This window comes from Lutjanus erythropterus, chromosome 4 (genome assembly GCF_056507025.1).
Source record: "Lutjanus erythropterus isolate fLutEry1 chromosome 4, fLutEry1.hap2, whole genome shotgun sequence".
NCBI lineage: Eukaryota > Metazoa > Chordata > Actinopteri > Lutjaniformes > Lutjanidae > Lutjanus > Lutjanus erythropterus.
Window position 1 is genome coordinate 11,204,150 of NC_139320.1, and position 26,343 is coordinate 11,230,492.

Here is a 26,343-nt window from a genome sequence, read left to right on the forward strand (position 1 = left end):
TTAAGTACAGTAACAAAGGATTTGCACTTAGTTACTTCCCATCTCTGCAGAACATGAATGGGATTTTCACTTCTTGAACCTTTGAGCTCTATTGTAAACTGTTACCATAAAATATTTAATAGGCTAAAAGTTTTCCAAAGATATCTTATTTTAAGCTCTTTGTTATTGTTTGCTTTTTGCTCACAGGTTATAGTTCAGCCCAGTCTTTTATTGATCCCTTCACCCACAAAGCTATGATTTACAAATCCCAACAACACCTTTGTTATAATTGTTGGGGGTATTATTAGTTCAGCCTTCTTGCTGCTGTTGCAGGAGCGCAGGAGGAGGATCACATGAGGCCTTTAGGGGGATGGGCAGCAGAGTGAGTGTTTCAGAGGGTGGTATGGCTTTAAGAGTTTACTACCATCACTGCACTCACTCACACACACACACACACACACACACACTCACTCACAGTCACACACACAACAGAAAGTTGGGAGGCCAGGCGAGCAGTGGGATACCGACGGATAGGAAGTGACGGGACTGCATGAACTACAGAGAGAAAAAGAAGAAGAAGACGTGAATATCAACACAAAGCAGAATGAGAAGCAACGTGCGATCGTGGTGAAATGCGCATGATCTTATCCACAGCAGCGGACCGGAGCGACAGACTCTCAATGGAAGTGAACTAGAAGCTCTCAGAAGTGAAAAGCAGAGATTTTAGTGAGGGGGATTGTCGTGTGATTTCCATGACCGTGTTTGTGACTCTTCTGGAAAGTGCTGCTGGCACACTGGGGACCTTAAGGGACTGCGACCTGTAAACGCTTTGAACATGAAGGAAAAGACTTTACGCAAAAACCCAAGAGAATAACTCATCTGGGGGATATGAGCGCAGATCTTTGGATTTCGCCTCGTTTTTTCGCTCTGTCGGGTTCAGTTTTGCGTCTTCGGGGATGTTTGCGGGTTGCATCTCTGCGGCTTCAGTTCGGACACTGACCCGGCTCTGCGTCCTGGTGCTGGTGGTGCTCTCTGCGGGGGGACTGGGCTCCGAACTGCGGGTCCGGGTCCGGCTCTCTGACGGGCTGGTGACCGAGGAGGTGCTGGAGGCGGACAGTGAGAAGGACACTATATCACTCGAGTTCAAGCAAGGAGACGGGACACTCATCACTTTCGTGGTGGACTTCAAACAGGTGAGAGCTGGTGGTCAGCTGTTTATCACCCAGAGAGGACGTTTCTCTCCTCTCATTCAGACTCCCTGAGGTTTGGAAGATGCCGTTATAAACTCTCAAATGAAACTATAACTGCATTTATCCTGAACCAGAACTTGTTACAGCTGAGCCCACTTTTCGGTCCCCCAAATTAAAGCAGGGGTCCATTAGAGCTTCTTGGGAGGACAGGTAAAACAATTAACTGGGTCTTAAATTGTGTATTGGTCATCTTAAAATCCAGGAAGACCCTATTATTTGTTTTACTTTGGGAGTAGCTGCAATGATTAATGATTACCTAAATAGTGGTCAATTATTAAATTAATCAGTTGATTAATTGTTTAGTCATTTTTAAGAGAAAAAAAATCAGCTTTTCAAACATTAATATTATCAGGTTCCTTTCCCTATGACAGTAAACTGAATACCTTTGGGTTTGGGATAGCACAACAACATTTTTCACCATTTTTGACATTTTATAGACCATACAACTAATCGATCAATCAAGAAAATGAGCGATAGATGAATCAATAATGAAAATAATCAAAAGTTTCAGTTTTAGGAAATTGTGGGCTGACACTGATTGACATTTTTCATAATTTTCTGACATTTTACTCCACACCTACTTAATTGAGAAAATAGTTAACAGATTTATCAACAATGAATATAATCATCACTTGAAGATCTCTCCTTCACTTTGGGAGCCACTGATTTTATTGTTTCACATGACCAGAAAAAACTTGCTCTAATCCAAGTCATGTCCCTACAGGGGTGAGGTCAAAAACCCAAAAATAAAGGTGTGCTAGACCGGAGTAAATGTCCCCTTACTCTGTTTCCTTGATACCTTCTTTGATTATTTTGACAGATATTGCAATATGATTCATGATTAGTGGGAATGATTATTTTTGCATCACAATTTTCACATTCATTGATCTGACATTTGTTGGTGCATGTTTGTTTCTCTTACATTATATTTGTAGTTCAGGTCATCTCTGTAGCACTGCAGTACCTCACTAATGTTGTTTTGTCACACATTTTCCTCTTTCAAAGAACTGCATTTTGGATATTGCACATGGCCATATTGTGATTTAGATGATATTGTGCAGGTCTACTTTCTTTTTTTTTTTAATTATTATTATCTTATGAGATCAGCCCTAAATCTGTATCCCATCAAGGCTGGAATCAAGTAGCCACAGTGGCCTCTGGGGTCAAGTTAAATGGTTGTCTCCAGGCCAGGATGCAGGTTCACAAATCTTAAGCCTGAACGAAAAAAAAACATCCCAATAGCCTGAACCCCCCTGGAGGAACAGACTGTAACTCACACATAAACTTAAGTAGAACTTGTTTCATTCATCTTTTTCCATCCCAGCGTGAGTTTCACAGAGGTCAACACAGCTGCTGCTCCTTAGATGTGGATGTCCACAGACCCCAGTGGCCTTGAAACCCCCACTGGTCCAGCCCAGAGCTGATCATCAACCGCCATACTTAGCATTCTTCTAAAAGTAGACTTGCAGATCGAGTGTCACTCCCTGACCGCCGCTACAGTGATGATTTTTTTGGAAAGATGATGCTTTTTCTTTTGTGTCAGTGACCACTCAGAGACACATAAATGTCAGTCCTGGAAGGAAAACTACAACTGCGGTGCGTAAGGGGGTGGAGGGTGGAGGGGACTCAGAGGCGCACAGAGCAAAGGCATGTGTCTGTGATGGTTGCTGTCACACAGAAGCTGACAGGCTGGCGAGATGTGAAGGGGGAGATTTACCAGGATTAAGTGGGCATGTCTGACCTTTTTGATCTGCACGTCTGGTTCACTAACCAAAACAGCTAATTTCGAGTTGAAAGAGAAGAGGCCGTCACCCCCAATCATTGGTGACAAACCAATAAAAAGAGACATACACTGATCTGTGAGTGGGCAGCCTTTGCTTGGTTGTGCAGGCGCCCCGTGCTGCTGCTGCGCCCCCTCATGCATGCACACGTCCTGCGTGCACACACACACACGCACATATGGTTCTGTTTATTTGAATAAAGCCAATAGAACCTCTCAGATCACTCTACTTTTCCGCTGCCTGATTTATCTGTTACAGTTGTAGGTCGACCTCCTCCTTGCCCTCCTCCTCCTCCTCTTTCTTTCTGTCTGTGTCTCATTCTCCCTCTGTCCCCTCTCTGTCTCCTGCTCACTTCTTCCTGCCTCCTCGGTTCTCCTCCTGCATGTGGTTTTCATTCAGCTCTTGTGCAGTATCTCCAGGATTTATGGAAAGTTGGATGAGCTGTCACTTCCAGCTGCCATGAATATACAGTCCAGATGAACGCATGTGGGAAGAAGAGTGTTCTAACAGTAATGTTGAACACTGGGGATTTATGATGAACAACACAGCCAAAGGCAGATAGGTACTCTTCAACCTATATACAATTGAATACAGTAAAAAAAAACAAGATATTTAATGTTCAAACTGATAAACTTTACTGTTTCTTGTAAATATACACTGATTCTGAATTTGATTCCTGCAACACCTTTCAAAAACATTTAGGCAGGGTCATGATTACCAGTGTGTTCAATCACCTTTTCTTTTAACACTCAGTAAGTGTTTGAGAAATAAAGGCACTATTTGTTGAAGTTTTGAAAGAGAGATTTTTTCCTAAACTGGCTCATTATATGACTTCAAGTGCTCAACACTCTGGGGTCTCTGTCGTTGTGTTTTGTGCTTCATAATGCAGCACACAGTTTCAGCGGTCATACGCCGGCTCTTTCACTATGACGCCACGCTGTTGTACATGTGCAGAATGTGTCTTAGCATTGTGTTGCTGCAATAAGCAGAGACGTCTCTGAAAAAACTGTTGTCTGGATGGCAGCACATGTTGCTCCAAATTTCCCCATGCAGTTTTTCACAAAGTGGTGAACTTCACCCCATTCATCCTTTAATACTCCATCATGATATTAACTATAACTGTTATCATTTAACCAGTTTGCCTGTCAAATGTTCCAAGCAGGTGTTTTTTGAGCATTTTGAGCACAACTTTCTCTCTTTCTTTTGTTCCCCCTGTTCCACCTTTTTTGAATCATGGTGCAGGCATCAAATTCAGAATGAGTGTATATTTACAAAAAACAATAAAGTTTATCGGTTTGAACATTAAATATCTTGCCTTTGTATTGTATTCACTTTAATACAAGTTGAACAGTATTTGGAAATCATTGCAGCACGTTTTTATTTATGTTTTTCACAGCGTCCCTCCTTTTTTGGAATTGGGGTTGTATATGTTTCATTCATCCAGATTGATGTCTGTTTAAAAATAAATCATCATTTTTTTGTTATGACTAGGATAATCTCAAAAAAGAACTCTATAAATAATCATCAGACAGCAGCCGTCTTGCTCTTTTCTGCTTTGTGAATACGTGGCAGAGATGAGATGGTAAATGTTATAACCATTAGACACTGGCGGCGGAGTGGGTCTGCTGGATGTGAGAGGGAAGTTTAGTCAACATTATCCAAGCAATGAATCACTGTGAGAATCAGCCGAGCTGTGTTTTCAAGAGGGTTACGTTTGCTCTGAAGGCATGTAGACATATGGAAAAGATGATGTGGTTTAGCTCGTTCACGACACCTCCGTGTCATGTTGGGTAAATCTCAACATGGAGATAATGTTGTCTATTAAGTTTAAACCATGGAGGAACTGTGATTTTATCTTTATTTTCATGAAAGACAGGCATCATGGGTGTGAGTGTTTGTCTTGGAATTGCATTTATATCTTGTTTGACTTGATGAAAACTTTTCACACTGTAGTGGAGGAACTTGATTCCTGTCTGGTATCACGGTGAAGAATTCACAGCTGAATCTCCTCTAAATTATGTCGAACCGCAGCAGTCTGTCTGCAGTAATATCTTTACAACATGTTCAGCGTCAACATTGAACACACAGTCCAACTCAACTCATGTGTGAGTTTCAGATTCAGTACCGATCGGCTTTTTTCTTTCAGCAACCACTGCAACAATTTATGGTCCAACACAGTGTAAGACCTTGAGCTGAACATAAACCATGTCCTGGAGATTAATCCAAGGGAAATGTCTCACATATTTGAGAGGCTGTTTTGGGTCTTTCCAGATGTAGAGATGTTGTCAGAGAAAGCTAATCAGTTTGTGCTCCATGAGTCTCACTCTCATATCCAACCAGTGGGTTTGATCATGTAGAGTGACTTCACAGGCTTCTCAGCTGAGTTTGCACAAAAAGAAGGTTTAATTTCTTGGATGCACATCCTTCTATATCTATAGTTACATGCCTGGCTCCAAAATAAAACATTTGAGAGGACATTTTAAATCTGTTTTGATTTATTTAAGGAAAAATATACCAGTAAACATTTGACCACACTAATGCAGATTAATATGAAAAGGCTGTTTAAATTTGGAAAGCTTTCCACCCACACTGGTGTTTTCAGATCATATTCTGACAGTCTGCTTTCCTCACAGAAAAGCCAAAATAGTGGAAAAGTGCTTAAAGTTGAGATGAATTAAAGAACACATTTTTTAAGTCTTTAGGGTCATATCCCCTATCAAAATCAAAATAATGTTTTCTTACCATAAAACAAAATAATGATGTGTGCTTTTGTAGGGTTAAACAGGTTAATTTCAACCAACAATATCATGACATCTGCCCATCAGTCTTCAACTTTTCGTGCCACAGAGCAAAGATTCATTAATTAGCTAATTAGCAACAGCATGGTATGCCTGGTTATGACACAAACACTTTTCAAGGTGTAAATCAAATTCCCTCCAACATTGTGTCCCACCTGCCTCTCCTGTTTCATTTGGAAATACATCACAATCAGTGTTAACCCAGTTACTGATATTTTATAATTAGTTACAGTTACTAGTTACGTCTCTCAAAAGTAATTGAAATAGTTATGAGGGAGGTTACTTTTGCGTCAGTTTTAAATTTCTGCTTCAATGTTGCTCATAGGCATTTCCGTTACCAGTTTTATTGCACCAAGTTGTGCCAAGTCGCGCCTGAGATGGACCATCTCCAGAGTGGGGCCAACACGTACCCAACCTTCCTCCAAGCAGGTTGCAGCCGTGGCCAACTTGTGACGACCCCCCTTTCTGTCTGCACAGCAGGAGAGCAGAGAGAAGGGGTTTTTGTTTTTTAAAACAAACTCTTCTTCTGTTCCCGGTACTTTTGTAAGCTTTCCGAATTGTGTTTCAGTTTGTACTTTGAGGTATGTGTGTTCAGTTTCAGCTGGATGGGAGTCATGTTAACTTTTAATTTTGCTGCTTCAAAATAAAAGTTTTTAAATTACAAAATTACAGAGAACTTTTATTGTGAAGTATTTATTGGAAATAAACTTTGTAATGCATTACTCCCAATGCTGGTCACAATAGAGAACCTAAATACTTTTGAAAATGCTGTTTCATCAGGACTTTAAATTGTCATTGTCTTTTAGGAGTGCCAGCAGCTTTCTGACAGAAGCTTTCAAAAAAGTTTCATTATCGCCCTCAATTATACACCATCAAACCATTTTCAAAGATACCCTCTTATTGTGTGCTGGTTTTATCCACATCAGTGTAGACGTGTCCTGAGTGACCCCTTGCTGTGCCGATGGGGTCAAAGGAGCACCAGATGTTGGAGGCCGCTTGACACTCACTGTTTCACACTATCATGTTAAATTGGTTTGGATTTTGTAAACAATGGCGCTGCGGTGAGAATGAGCATCTCATTATTAGATTCTCATTTCATCTCAGCTTTATAAAGCGTATTGTATTTCAGCCAGGGGCTGTTTTACCCTCAGGTCAGTTCACTCTACTGTATATTCTGATTGTCTTCAAAGCACAGAGGCTTTATGGATACGCCCAACAGTAAGCTGGCTGTAAGAATGAGCTGGAGATTCTTCACACACCCTCATGTGCTATGTCAGAAACAGAATGAGAGTTGGGGGTTGGGTGGCAGGTCGGCCGGCCTTTCTGTGTGTTCTCCCTTTGGGATAAACAGTACAGTATCTGTGATCCATTTTGGCAGATGCTCGTTCTTGGTTCTCTCACAGCCTTCATGTACTGTGTCACCCATTAATATTGTTCAAAAGGATTTGGACTGCTGCCTTTATTAGCTATTAGGCAAACTCTCCTGTGTGGGAGGCTTGCTGGCAATCTGTTTTGTTCTTTTTTTTTTTTTTTTTTTTTTTTGTGGGAAACGCTGGTGTTTGCCAAATGAAGCAACTGCCGGTTGTTTTGAGCTGTGCATCAGTTGCAAGTCAGTGCAGTGCAGTCACCGCATTTTATGCCTTGCCTTTTTTCTCTTTTGGCTGCCACACCTTGCCTCTCACTCAACCCTGAAACACCATCCCACTTTGTCACTTGCACAAACTTGTAAAGTCTTTTTTACAGGTAACTGTCACCCATTCCAGGAAAATGATGTTGTTTCAGACACCACTGAGTGGATATTACTGGGGCACATGAGGTTTCCCCTCAACTGTTGTGAAAGGTCGCAGCGAGTCATCTGCGAGTCACCAACACTCAGTGAGATCATCCATGTGTAATAAAGTGTGCCCAAACTGAGTGAGAATGAAACAGGAATAAAAATACACTTCAGTTTTTCTTTCTTAACGCCAAATAAATCCTCAAATATTCAAACTTCTGTTCACGTTGAGCAGTACCTTAGAAGACCTTTTCCATGCGTGAGATAAAACTCCACAGATATGTTACTACAGAGTGAAACAAGATGTGTGATTCAGAGGAACTTCACTGCTCTTACTTCTCTAGAACATTATCTCTGTTTGACATTACTTTATTGACATGCTACTTGGAATAGTACATTAGAGAGATTACTCTGCAGATTACATTTTATACCTGAAACTATTTCAGGTTTGGTTTATCTTTATGCTCAGTTCAATTAAAAGGGGCTTTGTTGGAACTTAAATGGCCGTGACTTTGATACGTGACTTGGTATCAAGAGGTTGTTTTTCACTTTCTGTCTCTAAAATGAACAGAAGGCAAATACTGTTATGTACAGAGGAGTGGAATATGGAATGATTTCTCGTCAGAAATTACACATTTAACAAGTAAAACTGTAAAACTGAAAAGAGTTAAAAGAAATGTGCAAGGGCACAGAGCACCAGTTTCTCTTCAATTTTGTTTTTACTTCACTTTATTTTCTCAGTCAATTCGCTGTATATGCTTAGTGTTACTTTTACTTTTAAGCAGTATCAAATGTCTTACAGAGTATTTAGATACTTGATACCATTATTACTGTTGTCACTAATAGTTTTATTTGCGCTGATTTTTTGTCATTATTTTTTTTACTAGTTTTGATATCGTTTTGTCTCCTTTTGACTTGGATTTTTAATTGATTTACATTATCATGTAATGCTTATTTGTGCTGACCCCAAGAAGAGTAGTTGCTACCTCAATAGTGGCTAATGTGATCCAAATAAATGAACAAATTGCTTGGAAACCAGGTGTTTGCATTGCCAAAGCAAGTGTAAGATAACAAAAGAAAAAATTACATAAACTGAGGGACTGTGGTTTTGCCAGGAATATATAGGCGTATACAGTATAGATAAATAACTTCAAAATAAAATAAATAAAAAATAAATAAATAAATGCTGTTTCTGCTCCCTGCACCTGTCATTGCAATGTGTGCAAGCAGCAGCCCTTTTCAGCCCTTTCTCCAAGCTACCCTTTGTTCCGTGCTGACTCTGAATCCCAGGAAAATAGCTTCCTCTGTGGCCTTGTTGTGGCCCTTCAAGGCCCCACATGGGCCCCTTTTGGCCTCTTGTGGCCCCTCTGCCCCGGTTGATGTCTTTATCCTTTATCCTCCTCCCACCAGCGGGCCAGATGTTCATCTGTAATGCTGCTGATAGAGGAAAAAGCTTCCCATTCCCACAGTGTTTTTAAGATTTTCTTCCAGTGATCAGGGACAGCGGGCTGCACGGCGCTGTGCTAACAGGCTCTGATGGACAAGGAGATAGTAGTTGTGGCTTTCACCGTGCATACTTGTGATCTTTTCTAACTACTTAGGAGGTTTTAAGATTGCAGATGGTAACAAAAAAGATAACAAATGGTTTACTCTGCCAAAGCTTCTGTTCTGTTCTGAACACAGTGTCCTGAAATGTTCTGTTGTCCTTTTGGCTGTCTCAGCCTGGTTAGTTTCAAACTAATTTAGCCGCTGACAGTGTTTGACTTTACTATGCAACCCTCGTGACAGTTCAGTCAGTTCTAGGGTAAAATTATGAGGGTCCACACCTGGGAGGGTATTACATCACCCTTTTCGTGTCAAATAAACAGCTTTTCCTGTCATGAAACACAGGTTCTATTGTCAAAGTTCTGAAAAACAGCACGGAAAACCTAAAAAAAGAAAGGGAAACAAATGAAATTATATTTTTAAAGAACACTGTACACTTGATGGAAGTCAAGAATACATCTAAGGTAAATTATTAAGTAGTCTTTATATCTATTTTTAGTTACTTAAAGTCAAAATTGGGCACTTTGCACCAAATAAGGCTTTGTTGGTTCATACAACCTTTTTGTTTATTTTACTTTCTTATTTTTGTATGTTTTTTTTAAAGACAGGTTAACTAATTAAAGCATTTCTGTGGGTCTAAAATCCAATAAGCTGAATTTTAGGCTTGAAAATGTCTTAAAATGTATTAAATTATGAGGTTACTTCATCAATCTTGCTTTTAAATGTGTTTTGGGGGAAAAACGTGTTGATCATGCTGTAACAACTACAAGTCGAAACCAGGAATTACTCATCACTCAAACTGTGCATGAACATTTTGCCAATATGGACCTGAAATAGGTCTTAAATTGCATTTATAATGGTCTTAAAAAGATCTTTAAAAGTCAACTTACTGAAACATGCACCCAGTAATTAGAATTTACAGTGGAAAAACTAGCATTAGGCTGAAGTTTGCCTTTTAAAAGAAACCATTTTTCCAAATAGATAACTGAAAACAGATCACACACACTGATTACATTCAATCACTAATGGAAAATTAAATCTAAGAATTGAATTTTGATGTTTTAAATCCAGGGTGTCAAATTCTATTTGCATGTGAGGCTTTTAAAAGCACAATATTATTAAGATATTTGTATTCAAAAAATATATTAAGATCAAGTCAAAATAATAATATTATTATTATTATTTTGAAATACCTTGCTATTAAAAAACTGTGTGTGTGTGTGTGTGTGTGTGTGTGTGTGTGTGTGTGTGTGTGTGTGTGTGTGTGTGTGTGTGTGTGTGTGTGTGTGTATCCCCTGTGACAGGATATGAAGCTGTGGGACAGCAGTTAGAGGCTGAATGGGACTGTAGGCATGTCTATTGTTTATGTGTCTTATCTATCTGCCTCATTTCCTTCCCTGTTAGCACTCACTGTTTGTCTCCTACTCATTTCCTGAATGCAAAGTCTCCATAAACAGTTTGGGTGTCTAGATAATTGTATCCAGATTCTGTGTGAATGACTGGTTCCCTCTTTGTGGCCTGCACATGTTTTGCACAGGTTCGAAGACCTCAATTAGAGTTTTTGCGGCTGTGTTTGAGTTCACGTGTTACACTTAAATATTTACACTCCAGTAGCTGGAAAAGTAAGTTACCTTCCATTGTTGTAAAGAGAAACAGCCAAGGGGAACACCTTTCTTTCCATGGCCTCCAGTGTTTTTATTGTCCATTCACTACCACTGTTTACTAATTGGTGCACTCTTTGGACAGCCAGGTGTGACCAAGCCCCAAATGTGACTCCACATTCCTGCCTTTGGAGCCTATGTAATTAGCTTCAACTCAAGCATTTCTGAGTGCAGCGGCTTTTCTCCCACTCCTTTTGTCTGTGTGAGTCTGTCTCACCCTCTCTCCCTCTGTCTCCCAACATGATCTTTAATCCCTGCCTACACCTGTGCTTTTTGACTGGGCTCCCCTCATGCACCAAGGCAAATATGCACCCCATCACCAAACATGGTTAAATCCAAATGTTGTTTTTAAGGCAGGGATTCAGAGCCATTTGGGTAAGGTTAGAAGTCCTAAAACTCAATACAACATTTCATCACTCATCTCTCTACAAATATAAGCCAAAGGGATCAGCTGGAAGCCTGAAACTGTTAGCTTTTAGCTGTATTACAGAAACTTTTTGTCTAAAGTTAAGATAAGATTTTTTTCCAGTTGGTATTCCAGAAGACAATCTTGACTAACGTTAGGAATCCTATCTTATCTTACTGCATCCTATTTTATCTCATGTTAATCCTAAACAGTCAATGCGGCATCGCTTATCAACTTTTATGTCTGTTACCTAGCAACCAAGACTATTTTTCTCTTCTCACCAGCTAAACAACTTTGTAGCTGTTTTTTATTTATAAACATACTGGACCTGATGTTCTGTCTGGGAAATTTACAAGAATGCTAACTTAAGAAAGACACTGAGGTAAGATAGCAGACAGTCGCCACCATATCTGGCATCTGTCGTGTAAAAACAATACAACAGCACTCAAGCACAAGTTAACTAACACTACTGTTAGTTATTGTTAGCAAACACAACCATTAGCTACTGTTAGTTAACACTACTGTTAGCTACTTTTAAGAAACACCACAATATTAGCTGTTGTTAGGGAACACTACTGTTAGCTATTATTAGCTAGTAAGTAAATTAGCTACTACTATTGGTGGAAAAGTGACAGTGAGGACAGCTTCATGGCTTTTGTGTTGCGCTTATGTATGATTTTGGGAAGTTAGGATGCTTGTGCAATACACTTTTCCTGCAGCCTAAGTTGGGATAGGAACATTGACTTAGGGACTTTTCATAAGTAATGCCTTTCTCTTAATCAGGCCCTAACCTTAATTACCATGGTTACCAAACAGTTAAGATAGGTCTTCAAATTAGACTTTTCTATAATATAGCTGCAGAATTGTATGATTGTGCTCCTATGTGAGCTCCTTGGCTAAAAGAAAAACATTTCTAATTGTTTTTTTTTAAATATTTCATAAACTTTTTGGTTCCAACTCTAACAGCTTGATTGAAAAAATAAATCCAGACCAACTCAAATACCGGCACAGACCCACCGTGATCCCAACTGAGTCATCAGAGCGTGGCTGACCAACAGTCCTCCCCAGCCAGCCATCAGCCTTATCAACAGACAGGGTCTTAGAGGGGATTGGAAAACAGGAAGAACCTCGACCACAGGGGATAGCCACTGGCACACTGTTTGTGTTTGTGTGTGGGTCCGTGTGTGTGCGTGCGTTTGTGTGTGTTTAAATGTCCATCCATGCATGCAAGTGTGAACTGGAGTGGTTACTATGGCAGCAAAAGGGAGATGTATATACTGTATCTTGCACTTTCACTTCGGCATTTAAACTGCTCTTAGCTAGATAACCCTCATCAGAGGTGGGAAGTAACAAAGTACAAATACTTTATGCTGCTGCATGCAAAGTAGAGTTTTCAGGCTAGTGTACTTAAGTTTGTTTTTCCTCAGCAGCTTATTACTTTTACTCTCTACATTTTATCACAAATATCTGTATTTTCTACTCCTAACATTTTAAAAACAGGCTTGGTACCTTAGTTTTAATGCATTTTAGGGGAATTATTGATTATTTTTATTTTGCATCAGTGTGCACCTGCCTTCTCAACATCAACACCCCGTTCCAACCTAAACGGATGGCATAGAAAAGACGATTCCCTGTTGTATTCCACAGTGCATAACATACACGATCGATTCCAATTAAGTTTCCAAAGGAATCATTAAGAAATGTTTATTTGATTCTGCTTATCGATTTCTACACAAGTTCACTTGTGCTACTTCTGCATCACACTAATTTCTGCAAAGCAATTGAAATACAGCTGTTTTACTTTCCTATTAATATCTGTTGCAAGGCCCCAAGTGTTCCTTTAGCAAGTTTCATCACATCAGTATCATATTATACAAGTTACAGAACCAAACTCATCACTGCAAACTCTAGCTGGAGTGAAGAAATGTATGAGCCACCTCACTCATGGTGACGACAACTGTAACAGTTGTTCCTACACCAGCAAAGTTCTTAACAAACACATTACAAACACGCAAATTCAAACTCTCAGCAAAGCATGATGGGAAAAGGGGACCGTCTCAGCACTATCTGCAGCATCCAGCATCCCACAGCACGCCACAATTGTTGGAGGATGCCATCACATAAATCCAAGGCTCTGGATCAAATCATGTACTTAATGTCTGTAAGTGTTGTGATCGACACAGAAGGGCCGTGGTGAAGGAAGTACTCATATTCTTCATGCAAACACCACAATGATCATTTTCATTATGGATTCATCTATAGATTATTTTCTTCATTAATCAGTTCATTGATTGTTTTGTGAAAATTCTAAGAATAAATTGATAGCGAGAAATGCAGTCACATTTACCCAGAATCCTAAGTGGCACCTTCATGATACAAACCTCTAAATTATTGTTTTTGCATGAAAAATGATGACTACCAAAATACTTTCCAGAAGTGATACGAAGAATCTGAATCACAATTGTTAAAAACCAGATGATACCCAACCTTGCTCATGACAGACATCACAACAAGAAAATGACATAAAAGATCCAACAAGATAAAACAGACTAAAGAGGAAAAGGTGAGGTTAAATTAGCTTTTCACAGAAATGGCTGATAGAAATGTCCTGTACTTTTCTTTTATTCTTCGTGTATATTTCAGAGCCTGAACTTTTTCAGTTGAAGCAGAACTTTTTAAAATAAGAATATGTACTTCTACTTGAGTAATGAATGTATGTACATTTTCCACCTCTGACCCTCATAGAAAATAATCTTATTTTTCTGTCAGTATTGGGCTTCACACAGCTCTCACTTTCACCGCCAGTAAAGCAGGTATATATGCAGTGAGGAGAACTTATTTGGCTAGCTGGGCTACAACTACAGTGACAAGAACGCTCACTGTAAATGGCACCCTTTGAGCGTCTGAATGGGCTTTTGTTCACCTCTTAAATAACCAGGCCCACCAAAGGTAACCACCAGTGAAACTGCCCCCACCTCTCTGCTGTTTAACAGGCCTTAATATGACCCACTAGCCAGGTTGCATGAATACAGACTTGTGTTTGGCTGCTGGCCAGCACTAGTTTGTCTGCAAATGGACTAAGTCCCGGGTGTCAGGGAGCAATGCCGAGGAATCTGTACTTGTGTGGATTATTTATAGCCGTGCTGACATTTACACTGCTCTGGTCGGGAAAAACTCAAGGCTACACTGTCCTTTGATTATGGTATTACCAGTCTTTTTCAAGGCAGGGAAATGTCGCTCTTTTAATTCTTAATGTCCATACCTGGTGATTTTCTCTAAATGTTGGTCTGCAAACCTTTAATTTAATGTAGTTCTGTTGAAATGCACTTCTAGGGGAGTGACTCATTTTCCTGATATAGGAGTAGATGTGAATTCAAGTGGACTTACTCCTTATTTTCAAGCTTGAGCAGGCCTACTTGACTATGATGTCCCAAAGGTGAATCAGTCTTTTCCTATTAAGATGAATCACCAGGATTAACTTTGTCTACTGTTTGGTAATATGGATATTCTTATTCATTAACTTTACCTTTATTTAGCCAGGAAGTCCCATTGACATCAACATCTCTTTTACAAGAGAGATCTGGCCAAGATAGCAGCTGTACAAAGTCAAAACGTATTACAACATAATATTCAAAAATCCACAAGGAACAGGAAAAGATATCAATCACAGTGATCTCTCAAGAAAGACTACCACGTCACCACCACCACATTCTTTATGTTGCCCTTAAATTCATCAATCGATATACATGTATCTAAGTTGGACCTTGTTGCCTAAGGTGCATAATAGAAAAAAGCAATTTTGCCCAGACCTGTCAAACCCCAGGGTGCATTGAAAAGCAACCACTGGTGGAGTGTAGCTGGTAACTACCAGAGCAGAGATAGAGGGGTACAGCGGTAGGCTGTGAGTTTACCCAGTATCACTTTATAGGTAATAATATACCAGTACTGTTGTCTGTGCCTGGTTAATTTCATCCACCCCAACAAATCATAAAGAGTACAATGGTTAGGAAGAGACTTTGCATTTTCAATGAAACGTAGATATGCATGGTACACTGGATTAGTTTAGTTTATATATTTTTCTGGGACAGTGCATGGGGGGGGGGAGATTCTCTTGAGTAATGTCATTCTTTTTTTTACAATTCCTGAATCAATTTTTCAATTCCTGAACCAATGTTGTTATGTATGTAATCAGTTAGCACCTGGTCTGTTAGCTCAGTGCTAACACATAATATTATCTTAACAAACAGTCCCATTTTTACTTCACATACTTTCAAGGAACTGCTTGCTGCTGTTCCTTGAAAACAAACTAATATCTTCTGATTTCACACTGCTAACTCAGTCTATTATAAACTATGTCTTTGTTTATTGTATTAATGTGTGAAAGAGAGAGAGACTCTAGTGGCAGAACTTATTTTGTGTATAATAAACATTACTGGATATGCCAGAATTAGCCAGAAAGCTAGTTTTCCCCTGTTAAGCTCTGAGCCAGATATAAACAATCTAAAGTTAAGAAACAAGGCTCTGTAAAGTGGAGGCTGCATACAACACATGACCATAATCAATCTAACACAGAAAAGTAGCAGGCAAAGTATTTGAGCAGCAATTTAATCTTTACCCACAGCGCCAAGATAAAAACACATTCTGCCGCATTAGGAAACAGTCTGTTACCCCCTATTGCTGTTCCAAAGAAGCTTGACACCTGCCTCTTTCTTATTTGTCTAATCTTCTGTTATATTGTACCAGCAGTTTGCACAATTCCCTGACTTACAAAAAACACCAGCAACCCACTAGGCAGATTTTAAAAGCGGTAGCTGTTGTTTGATCAGTCAGTTCCCTTACTCCTGGTGTCTAGATACTGCCTTTCATTGTAACAACAGGTGTAAAACCTTCTTTAATCATTACCACACAACATTTAAATCCTTTGCTGTGTTTTTTTCCCCTTTTAAATCTTACTTTGAGTGTGTGTGTACAGACGAGTCAGTGTGTGCCAGTGCTGGTTTCAGGCAGGCAGAAGTGAGTCTAGTCTTATCCAAACAAACAGTTGAATCCAACAGCTTCTGTCTGGATGGAGATGTGGAGATGATGTCATTTGTTATTACTCTTTTTGCTTTTAGAGGCCATGCTGATTATGATCTCAGTAGCAGCCAAACCACTAAGATATCAACACTGGTTTGTTATTGGCACTTAAATGCCACAGTTAAACTTAATTTCTCTTAACAGTTGGCTGGAGACTGCAGACAGAAATATTTATAGCATCTTTTATTCAGTGCAACCTGTATAATTGAAGGACCCGTGTGTAGGCTTGTGAATGGTGTGCTTATTTTTCCAAACATGTTGTCTCACTCTGCCCTTCCAAGCATGTCAGAGAATCTACAGTGGACACAAAACTTCACAAAATGCGAAAGGCCACATCTAGAACCCGCGTTTGATTTGTCAATTCTGGGCTACGACAGAAACAAGGCAGTAGAACATGGTGACCTCTGTGGAAGAGGACCCACACCCTCTGTCGACATAAACCTCTCATTCTAACATAACAAAAACACAGCCAGCAGATGGTTAGCTTAGCATTAAAGCCAGGAAGCTGGGGAAACAGCTAACCTGGCTCTGTCACTGTTTCCACCGCAGGGACCAGGGTGTAAATTAGGTCCCAAGGATTTTACTCCCCCTAAAAAAGGGTTCCAAAGACCCACCTTGGGGGGTCATACTTACCAAAATTACAAAAACTTAAAGTGCAGTGCTGACCATTTCTGAGTTTCAAATACTTGCGTCTTTTTTTCAGCCGCCATTTTTAAGTATCTGCCATCACTTTCTCATATATTAGTGGACTAATTTGCCTAAATACCACAGTGGAAACGTGGCCAACAACAAGCTGAAGAAACTTTTTAGTTTCTAGAAAAGTAGTTCCTGGAACTAAAAGTTTCCAGATAATTTGGGTGGAAATGCAGCTTATAAGGCACATATCCCCCATAAAACCACAGATTCCCATTTTTACAATATAATAACTCTCTTAGTGAGCTTAGTGAGCTGGTAGATGGATTTTGTTACTTTTAGACAGCGCCAAGGCATATTTCCAATCTTAATGCTAAGCTGAGATAACTAACTGCTGGGACTAACTCCATATTTAGCATACAGACATGAGAGTGTTAAAGATTTTTTCATCTAACTCTCCACATGAAAGGGAACAAGTGTCAAACTATTCCCTTGCGATTTTCTTGTGTGCACAGACGATTTGATGCAAAGTTGCATCAGAAAAAAGTTGTTGCCACAGTCAGCAGCACTGTTGCCCTTTTTGGCCTGAATCCAAACGCAGGGCAGTAGAAGAAGACAATCATTAATCTGAACGCATAATGACACAAGGGGGGGAGGAGATCTCAGCATCTACTCTTTACCATTGAGTAAGTTCCAAAGAAGCAGAGTTAGTTGGTGGAGCTGCTCTGCTTCTCTGTAATTACCCAGAGAGCCCCGGGGCAATCGTATGTGGCTGACACGAATGCCTTCCCCCTTTTCTCTCTCTCTCTCTCTCTCTCTGCCTACACACACACACACACACACGTACAAATGCAGTGTCCCAGCGTAGCGCCATGTGTCTGCAATATGGGAGGTCTTGAAGTCGTGGCCTCTGTGTCTCCCTGCACTTGAGGGGAAATGGCGCTCTTGGCTGTCTCTCTGCTGGCGTTGTACTCCCTCTTCCTCACATCTCACTGTGCTCTCTGTGATATATTCATGTCTCCTCTCATCTGACATTCTCTTTAATCATTCACACTTTGTTCTCTGTGTGAAAAGAAACTAGAGTGCATACTTTGAAATAAAGTTCCTCACTAGAACCATAAAGGGTTCTTTGGCTTGTTCTCACAGGACAACCTATTTTTGTTTGTGGTATAGCCTTTTTTATGTTGTGTTCTAGGTAGAACTCTGAAAGGGTTCCAAGTGGTAAAAAGTGTAACTTTTTTATAAAGGTTGCAACCTTTTCAGAAAGTTCTACCTAGAACCCTACATAAAGGGTTACACCTAAAACATTTGTGAAAGGTTTCACCTAAAACCCCCTATGAGAAGTTCTACAAAGAGCCCTTGTATAGTGTAATAGTTCCACCCAGGACCCTCTCTACAGGTCCTAACCAGCTCCTTTCCACCCTCTAAGTGTGCTAACAAAAATACAACAAGCGGTACTGCTGAGAAACTTTTTATAGTCCAAGACTTTTATCTAGAACCCTTTTATATCATGCTACAGAGAAACCTTGATGAAAGTCTTCTTCAAGAATTCCAACAATCCTCGAAGAACTCTTTCTTCCAAAAAGCAATATTTAGATGAAAATGTGTATTGGAATATTATCAGGTTGGAATCTGCCTAGAACCCAACATAAAGGGTTACCATTTGGGAAAGGTTTCCATCCAAAACCCCTGTAAGAAGTTCTACAAAGAACCCTTGTATAGTGAAATGGTTCCATCCAGAACCCTCTCCAGGGGTGCTATCCTTTCCACCTTCTAGGGGTGCTAACAAGAACCCAAGCAGGGGGTTCTGCCAAGAACCCTTTTATATATTAAATAGTTTTATCTAGAAGCCACTGGGGAGTTCGATAGAGAACCTTCTTATATTCCATTGGTTTTATCTAGAAGTCACCAAGAACCCTTTTAATAAAGAACCCATGACAAAAGACTTCTTTAAGGATTTCAACAATCCTTGAAGAACTTTTCTTCCAAAAGAAGCATTATTTGGATTTATTAATGGAACCCTAAGTCTTAAAAAGAACACTTGACCACCCGTTTCTTCAAATTACTTCTTGAGAAGTAATTGGTCTGGAGGTAGAAATTCAGCCCTTTAGGAAGAAACCTTTTGGGTTTCTACAGTCATTTAAGTTCAAGTTTTCATACAACACTGAGACGTGATGGGAGAATCTGACGTTAATATCATACAAAGCCTGTGAATCAATATTTGCTCAGTAATTTACTTTCCAAAGGTCAAATAGTATCTCATGATTGTCTTGTGTAATACTCATGCTTGTATTGTACTCTTGCCAGAAACTCCTCTCACAGACAAAAGTGGTTTTTAAAATGAGGAACCGGTGATCATGCAAAGTAGTCTATAAAGAATTACAGAGCGTAAACACTTGTGAGGCAGCTTGTATTGCTTTCTTGCCAGCGTGTACACTTCAGCATACAGGAAGTGGGACCAAAGAGCTTAAGGAGAACTCAATGGGGTTATCTCAGTTCTGTTTATCTGTCCCAGAGTTCCTCCTGCCTTGAATCTGCTACTCCTCTGCAGCCTGTTTGCTTCAGACGGGTGTGTGAAAAGCGGAGGAGGGGTGTTTGGGACTGTCTGTCTTGAAGCAGAAGCCAAAGAGTGGAGGGTGGGGGGGGTTGTCTGATGAATAAGAAGACAGGTCGGCTGCCCTGCTCTCCCCACTGCTGGAGCTTCCCATCATGCTTTGCATGCCCTCTCACAGAACTCTTTATGGCCTTGGGTTTGGCGCCAGATCTCTCACACTCCTGCCAACAGCAACAAGTTTTCTTGTGAACTCTCCACTATCATGATTTTCCTACTTCTACAGTTGCACATAAAGTAGCGTGGTTAAATGTTCCTGACTTTGACGGCATGTGAAGAACTCTGATAAGTTTGTTAAGAAGGAGGCCCGAAGATTTAATTTGACAGTACGAATAACCAGAGCATGACTGGAGCAACTTTGCTCAGGCCTACAGACAATAAAATGTATCAACAGAGTGTCAGATGAGGCTGTATGGGTGTAGCGAACATAAACCCCTCTTTACTTTGAGCAGACAGTTGTTTGAACATCTTTGAACTCCACATATTGAATTACTTTGAGCGTCTGGAAAAGTGCTACATCAAGAACTGAAATGGAAAGAATATTTGTTCTGATCTGTAAGAGCCTACACTTATAAACAGTAAGTTATTAGAACCTCGCCTCATGCACCACTTCAATGTCCTCTGGGAGTTGTCTGTTTATCCGTTCAGCCACTCATCTCTCATCTCTCTGTCTTGCAGGATGTGAAGATATTCCGAGCACTGATCCTGGGTGAGCTGGAAAGAGGGCAGAACCAGTACCAGGCCCTGTGCTTCATCTCTCGCCTCAGCCGCAATGAGATCATCCCCAGCGAGTCCATGGCTCGTCTCAGACAGGTATGACACAGCAGATCAAGCCGTGTTTATGTGTTGTTTTATGAAAAATTAGAAGTTTGTATTGCTAAGAGCATCTGAGGGTGTGGAATTTGATCATTTGTGTTTGCCTGCTCAGAAAAATCCTCAGGCCATTCGCTTGGCAGAGGAGCGGAGAGGGCTGGAGCAGCTGACGATGAGTGCAACGGTCAATCTAACTCAGGCCTGGCAGCTCAGCTCCCACATCCACAACATGTGCAGCGAGGCCAGGGAGGCCATCTACACCAGGGAGGCCGATATCAAACACTGGCTGGACAAAGGTCAGTAGTCATTTTATCTTTGTTTATCATTAGCTGCTTTTACATGAAACCTAATATTTCACTAATAGTCTGAATAATTTGCCTGGGTCCAAACCTTTAAATCCTTCCACACAAGCAGGTTGAATCTGTGTGGGGTTACACCCACGGATACATAGAGTCACTTAAATAAGGAGGACTGTGTAAATTCAGCAGCAAACCTTGGGACACCCTGGCCTTTCTCTGGTAGAAACAGGAACATTCATCCTGATGGATACTGTAATTAAATAAATATTACAATGATCATCTTACACTGACAAAGCACAGACAAAAGATCTAAGTGGCAATTAAATGGCACCTTCATTACATCCATGGCATAGTGAACTTGTGAAAGGAAAAATAATGAATTCGGATGTCTGTGTGAGGTAAAGTAGTAGTAAGTAACTTTTGTGGAATTTCCTGCACCTGAGAGGAGTGTGGTTTGTGAGCCTGCATCAATGCAGCCTCACTGTCGGAGGGCTTTATGACACGCTCGCTCTTCAAGCCGAGTGGTTTGGAACAACACCACGTGAAATGGAGAGAGTGGGTAGCTGGGGTCTGTAGGGGCCGGACTGGAGTTGGGCCATTCTCTGAGGGTGGAAATGGGGTGCAACGACTTGGCAATTCAGTCTGATATCAGACAACAGAAAACCAGTCCAATCACATTACAAATGTCCCATGTAACTACCTCAATCAGAAGAGAGTAGCCTGATCTGACCCAGGTGGAAGGAATTTTCAATCAGGGTTGAGATGAGTGGTGTAAACCTTTGATGATCCATTCCATAGGAAAATATTAGCATCTGATAACCATGTAAACACTTAATCCAATTGTTTGTTTCTGGTTGGAATAAATATATTCTGTCTGTACATTTGCCCCATGTGTGGGTAATGTAGCCATGAGCTGCACCTATGCTCATTATAAAAAGGGGGCTCCATAGTCTGAACCAGAACAGCACAGTATTTATTGCTTCCCACATTGTCGACCTCTGCATTGCAGATCCACATCTTCCATTTTCTACCTTCATCAATAAAACCTTGAATGTGTTTCTCAAATGGGGTTGTTGATTTAAAACATGTCAGTCGTGCATAAATAATTATACTAAAATAACTTTAATTAAAATGTAAATGTAAGTTTGATTAAACCATATTTTGTATTCAGTATTCTTATTTTCAATATAATCACTAAGTGCCGAAAACTGCTATAAAATCTCAGAAGGAGAGACCAACAAACACAGTCACTGTGAGCTGGAATCCAGCTTCTGCATTGAAGGAGAGATGAAAATCAAGAAAATGGAGTTGTGGTTGAAATGTAACAGTAATGCAGCTGAAAATACAGAGAAGGACCTGAAAAAGAATAGAGCCAACAAAATACCGTCACTATGAGGAAGAATGCTTTAAAGGGATTTACCTCAACAAGCTGACACAAATGACACAGCACTGTATTGTTCCTTTTTATATTGACTTTTTTTTCTCTACCAGACACTTTTGTGCTGGTCACGGCGTTCTTGGTTGAAAAAAATATATTTTGAGGGGAAAACATTATTAAAAAAAGTTTGTGAACCACTGCTCTAGACACACAGACTGCATAACTACTCATCAAAGGGAACTAATTAAATTCACTGAGAGCATTTCACTAAAAGCAACTTAATAAAATAGCTTACAGTAACATTAGTTGACGTGAACAAGGCAGAACCACCACATCTTCCTCTTTCTCTGTTACATTTCTGCCAGATTAGACGCTTCACAGCAGGCAGAACCACTTTGGGCATGTTGAAGGTTGATTTAATGAGTTAAAGCTCTGGGACTCGTAAACACACATCTTATCAGATCACTTTATTTAGTGTCCATGTAAACAGCTAAGTAGGAACCTCTAACCAGAAGAAATATTGTCCATGTAGCTGCAGCTAATGAAATTAGGACATGTTGTGATGGTTTGAACAAAATGTCTGTCTGTTCTCCTGTCTCTGTCCCCTCTCTCCCTCCTGACTGTCTCTTCACACTGTATCTCAGCACTGACTCTCTCTTTATCTCCCCAACACTCCCTATCGTGCCTGTGTCTATCGCCCGAACACCACTTTCCTTTCTTTTAGTGACATTACTCTGAGTATTATCTCTGTCTTTTTCTTGATAAAGCTGTGTTGCTGTTCATACTATCTGTTTACCCTCCTCTTTGTCTCTTTACAATCCTGATAAATTCACCGAGAGAACTGGTTTGTAGCTAAATTGTTTATTTGTCTGAACAGTCAGAGAAATAATGCGTGGCGCGATTGTACAGTAATCCCCAGAGTGATCATCATTTCCATCAATTTCTTTTATTAAAAGACACTTTTTTCTAAGGCTTTTTAGAACACCATCAACAATATCCATGTATGCACAAAACAATTCAACTAACAAGGATGTGGGCAAAACAATGATCATTGTAACAAAATGTTTTGTTAAAAAATACAAACCTATTTGTCCTGTATTTTACACAATACATCATACAAATCTGAGTGAAATAATAATACATCATTGTATATGTTGTCGAATATTTTAGTCACAGAACATAACATTGGTTTTTGCATTGCTGTTTTTTGTTTTTATGTATTAGTTGTATTGGCAGCAGTTTATGTTTATCTGTCAGTTTAAATATTTGTGTTGTTTTTCTTTAATCTACAGTTATTTTTAATTATTAAAAGGTGCCAGGTAAAGTTTACTGTTTCAGCATTCTGATCTAATTTTGGATTTTATAGGCATAAAAATAAAAAGATAACAGCCAATTAGGGATGATAAAATTCATTAATTGATCGATTCAACTGATCGATTAAATCAATCAATCTATCAAATATAGACCTGAAATATAGCAATTATATTCATGAGCATGCTACATGTGATTTGATATTCAGTCATATTTGTTTAATATGTAGGCTTCTACTTCTTGTTAGAGAATGCCCAATATGTTGCTGTGGAAATAAAGCTTTGAATGAGGGGAAAAAGACATTTATGAGGGTAAAATTTTAAGTTTTTGTGATTATGATTAATCATTTGATTGATTGTTAATGTTACCAAAGATTGATAAAGTTCTTACAATTTGCAATCCTATGGCCGATTTATTAATATCTGAACTGTTGTACTCTCTAATATCGATATCGACATCAGCCCCAAAAATCCATTATCAGTGTGGCTCGAGAATGTGTATATGTACGTACTATATATGTGAATTTGTATTACACACTATTATCAGCAACATCTGTTTTGAATGGAGGATAACACAAAGCAAAACTGTCAAAAAATTGTGTCAAGATGATTAAATAACCAGATGTGTATCATTGATATGTACTGACACAACAAAATATATAAAAAAAAATATACAAAATAAAGACCTTTCATCAGTGGGATCCAGTATCTTAATAGCAATGAAGTCCAAATTACCTAGGCTGAGGAGAATTCATATGACAGCGCTTTTGTCCACTGACAGCACTGTTATGGAGGAAACAATGTTGATGGTCATGGTTCACTGAGCGCTCTGCACCACTATCAGCAGAGGGAATCACAGTAGCATCTCCTTTGCATAACAAAGCTCCCCTTCTACAGCACCATCTCCCCTCTTTTCAGCCACTTTGTTCACCCTCTCCAGAATTTAATTGAGTGAAATCAGACAGAGAATGATTCACACAACTCTATGATAGCTTGCTTTTGTTTTTTTGGATAATAATGCCCCTCTGCTGTCTGTGTTATAGGAGTGGATGGCTCCATATTCGAGGTCCTGCCCCAAACAACGGAGGCCTCCAGCTTTCAGGCCTGTCACTCTACTAAAGACTTGTGGCAGCCTTGTATCTGCACATACAGCCTGCGTCTGGAGTGGTACCCGTGTCTGCTCAAATACTGCCGCAGCCGGGACACCACAGGCAAAGGCTCTAACTACAAGTGTGGCATAAAGAGCTGCAGCAAGGGTTACCATTTCACCTATTACGTTCCCCAAAAACAGCTGTGTCTATGGGACGAGGAGACCTAGCATTTTGTTCTGGATGGTTGAGAAAAGAGAAATACATTTTCTCCAGCCAAGCCGATGCTTCTCCACCCATGCTATTCAAAGTAAACACAGAAACACTGGAAACTCGGTTTATATATGGCGGTGAGTGAAGCTGTCTCAGGTGGGAAGTGCTGAGATCCAGATGTTAAAGCTGAAACAGAAATTCAGGTTCAAATGAGACCAAAACCTTTATTAAAGGAAGGAGAGATGCTGCACAAGTGGAACCACAAACTTAAAGCCTTTTCTGGGGGAAATGACATATTGTTGTCAGCTGTACTGTGACTTTGCCAAGAAGCTGTCACTTTTGTGCCTTTTTTTGGAGGAATTATTGGAGCGGATGACAGACGCCAACAACAATAACCTCTCAAACAAGCTATGGTATGCACACACAGCTTGGACAGTGCATTTCTGCTCAATTAAACACCAGCAGAGGAACAACAGAGTCCCACTCTGATGAAAAGGAGTCATACAAACACAATCTTCCATTCTGGTGAAGGAAAATTTTGATGGTGGATTTATCTCTCTTATAAAGCTCTGTGAAAAAAGCCTGTTTATGACAATGTAAGCTGGCCAACAAAGAAAATGCTCCTCTTAATGCTGGCTTTTATTTATTTTGGTTGCAAAGCGAAATTATGGAGGACTATTTTTGTATCTTTTTTGTTAAAAATAACCTCATCTTTCTTTCCTTTTTGCATTAAAGGGATAGTTCAGATTATTTGAAGTGGGGTCGGATAAGGTGCTTGTCAATAGTGTGTTACCAGTAATACACAGCACACCCCAGCTTGAAGCTAAGCAATGAACTGCTGTGTACAGGGTCAGCAACAAAAGGTATTTTAGCCAAAAGGAGTTTTTCCAGGAAGAGTTACAGTGAGTGGTACGTTAGCCGATCTGACAATTTGTTTTGTGGTTATTATGGGGAAACACTGCTGTTTGTCCACAGAGGGCTGCAACAAGATAGTTATTTGTAGTGGCCTTAAAAAGCTGCAGTTATATAAGCCGAGTATTAACAACCAAACTCCACAGCCAAAATCAGTCATTTTACCTCACAGAACACAGGAGTTGCTTCCATGCTGGTACTCTTCTCTGCTTCTCCTAACTGTTGTCATGCTAACTGTCATCTGCTTTAGCTAAGACACTGACTCTCGATAAGTAGTTCATACAAACCCACTTCAAATAATGGAAAGTATCCCTTTAATCAAGCTCTTAAAGTCACACATCTAAACCACAGGTCCTCAGTAACAAGAAGTATTCAAATTCATTTCAGAACATTTTAACCTCTTGGACTTTGGATGTCATTTATAAGCTCATCCATGTGCCACGCTATTTGTTGCAAAGTTTCCATGGTTATACAGAGGATGTGGATAAACAGGTGTGTCATCATCTTTAATAGAAAAATGGTTGTAGCTCTGCTTTCCCTATCAACACGTGTGGGGGGGGGGCTCCTTATGCCCCCAAACACATTTTTAATCTGTTTAAAAGTGTCATGTAAACCAAAGTCAAACAAAATACTGCCATAAAAGGGTGTGACATTTCAGTTTCAATTGTTTTTCCATGTTAGGGTTAAATTAAACTGCAGTATGATTTTTTTAAAATAAATTTTAAATCTATACTGCCCTCTTCTGGTTAAACAGTGTTTCAGTTTCTTGTATTTTCTGTTGTTTCCCAATGCCAGGATTCTGGTTTTATGTGTTCA

General features: G+C 39.8%; 1 protein-coding gene across 1 annotated transcript; it reads left to right on the forward strand.

The window, feature by feature from the left end:
* The first annotated feature begins 424 nt into the window (after positions 1 to 424).
* On the forward strand, positions 425 to 25,298 carry oafa (OAF homolog a (Drosophila)). Its single transcript, XM_084716963.1, has 4 exons — positions 425 to 1,172; positions 20,193 to 20,327; positions 20,443 to 20,623; positions 24,358 to 25,298. The coding sequence occupies exons 1-4, from the start codon at positions 936 to 938 to the stop codon at positions 24,630 to 24,632; spliced, it is 828 nt and encodes a 275-aa protein (XP_084573089.1). The 5' UTR covers positions 425 to 935; the 3' UTR covers positions 24,633 to 25,298.
* Positions 25,299 to 26,343: the final 1,045 nt, after the last annotated feature.

Bases quoted from the DNA above. Each gene is read 5' to 3' on its own strand.
- oafa (XM_084716963.1), top strand. From the start codon at position 936: ATGTTTGCGGGTTGCATCTCTGCGGCTTCAGTTCGGACACTGACCCGG. The intron at 1,173-20,192 runs GTGAGAGCTGGT...TCTGTCTTGCAG, and splicing joins TCGTGGTGGACTTCAAACAG to GATGTGAAGATATTCCGAGC. The intron at 20,328-20,442 runs GTATGACACAGC...TTGCCTGCTCAG, and splicing joins CCATGGCTCGTCTCAGACAG to AAAAATCCTCAGGCCATTCG.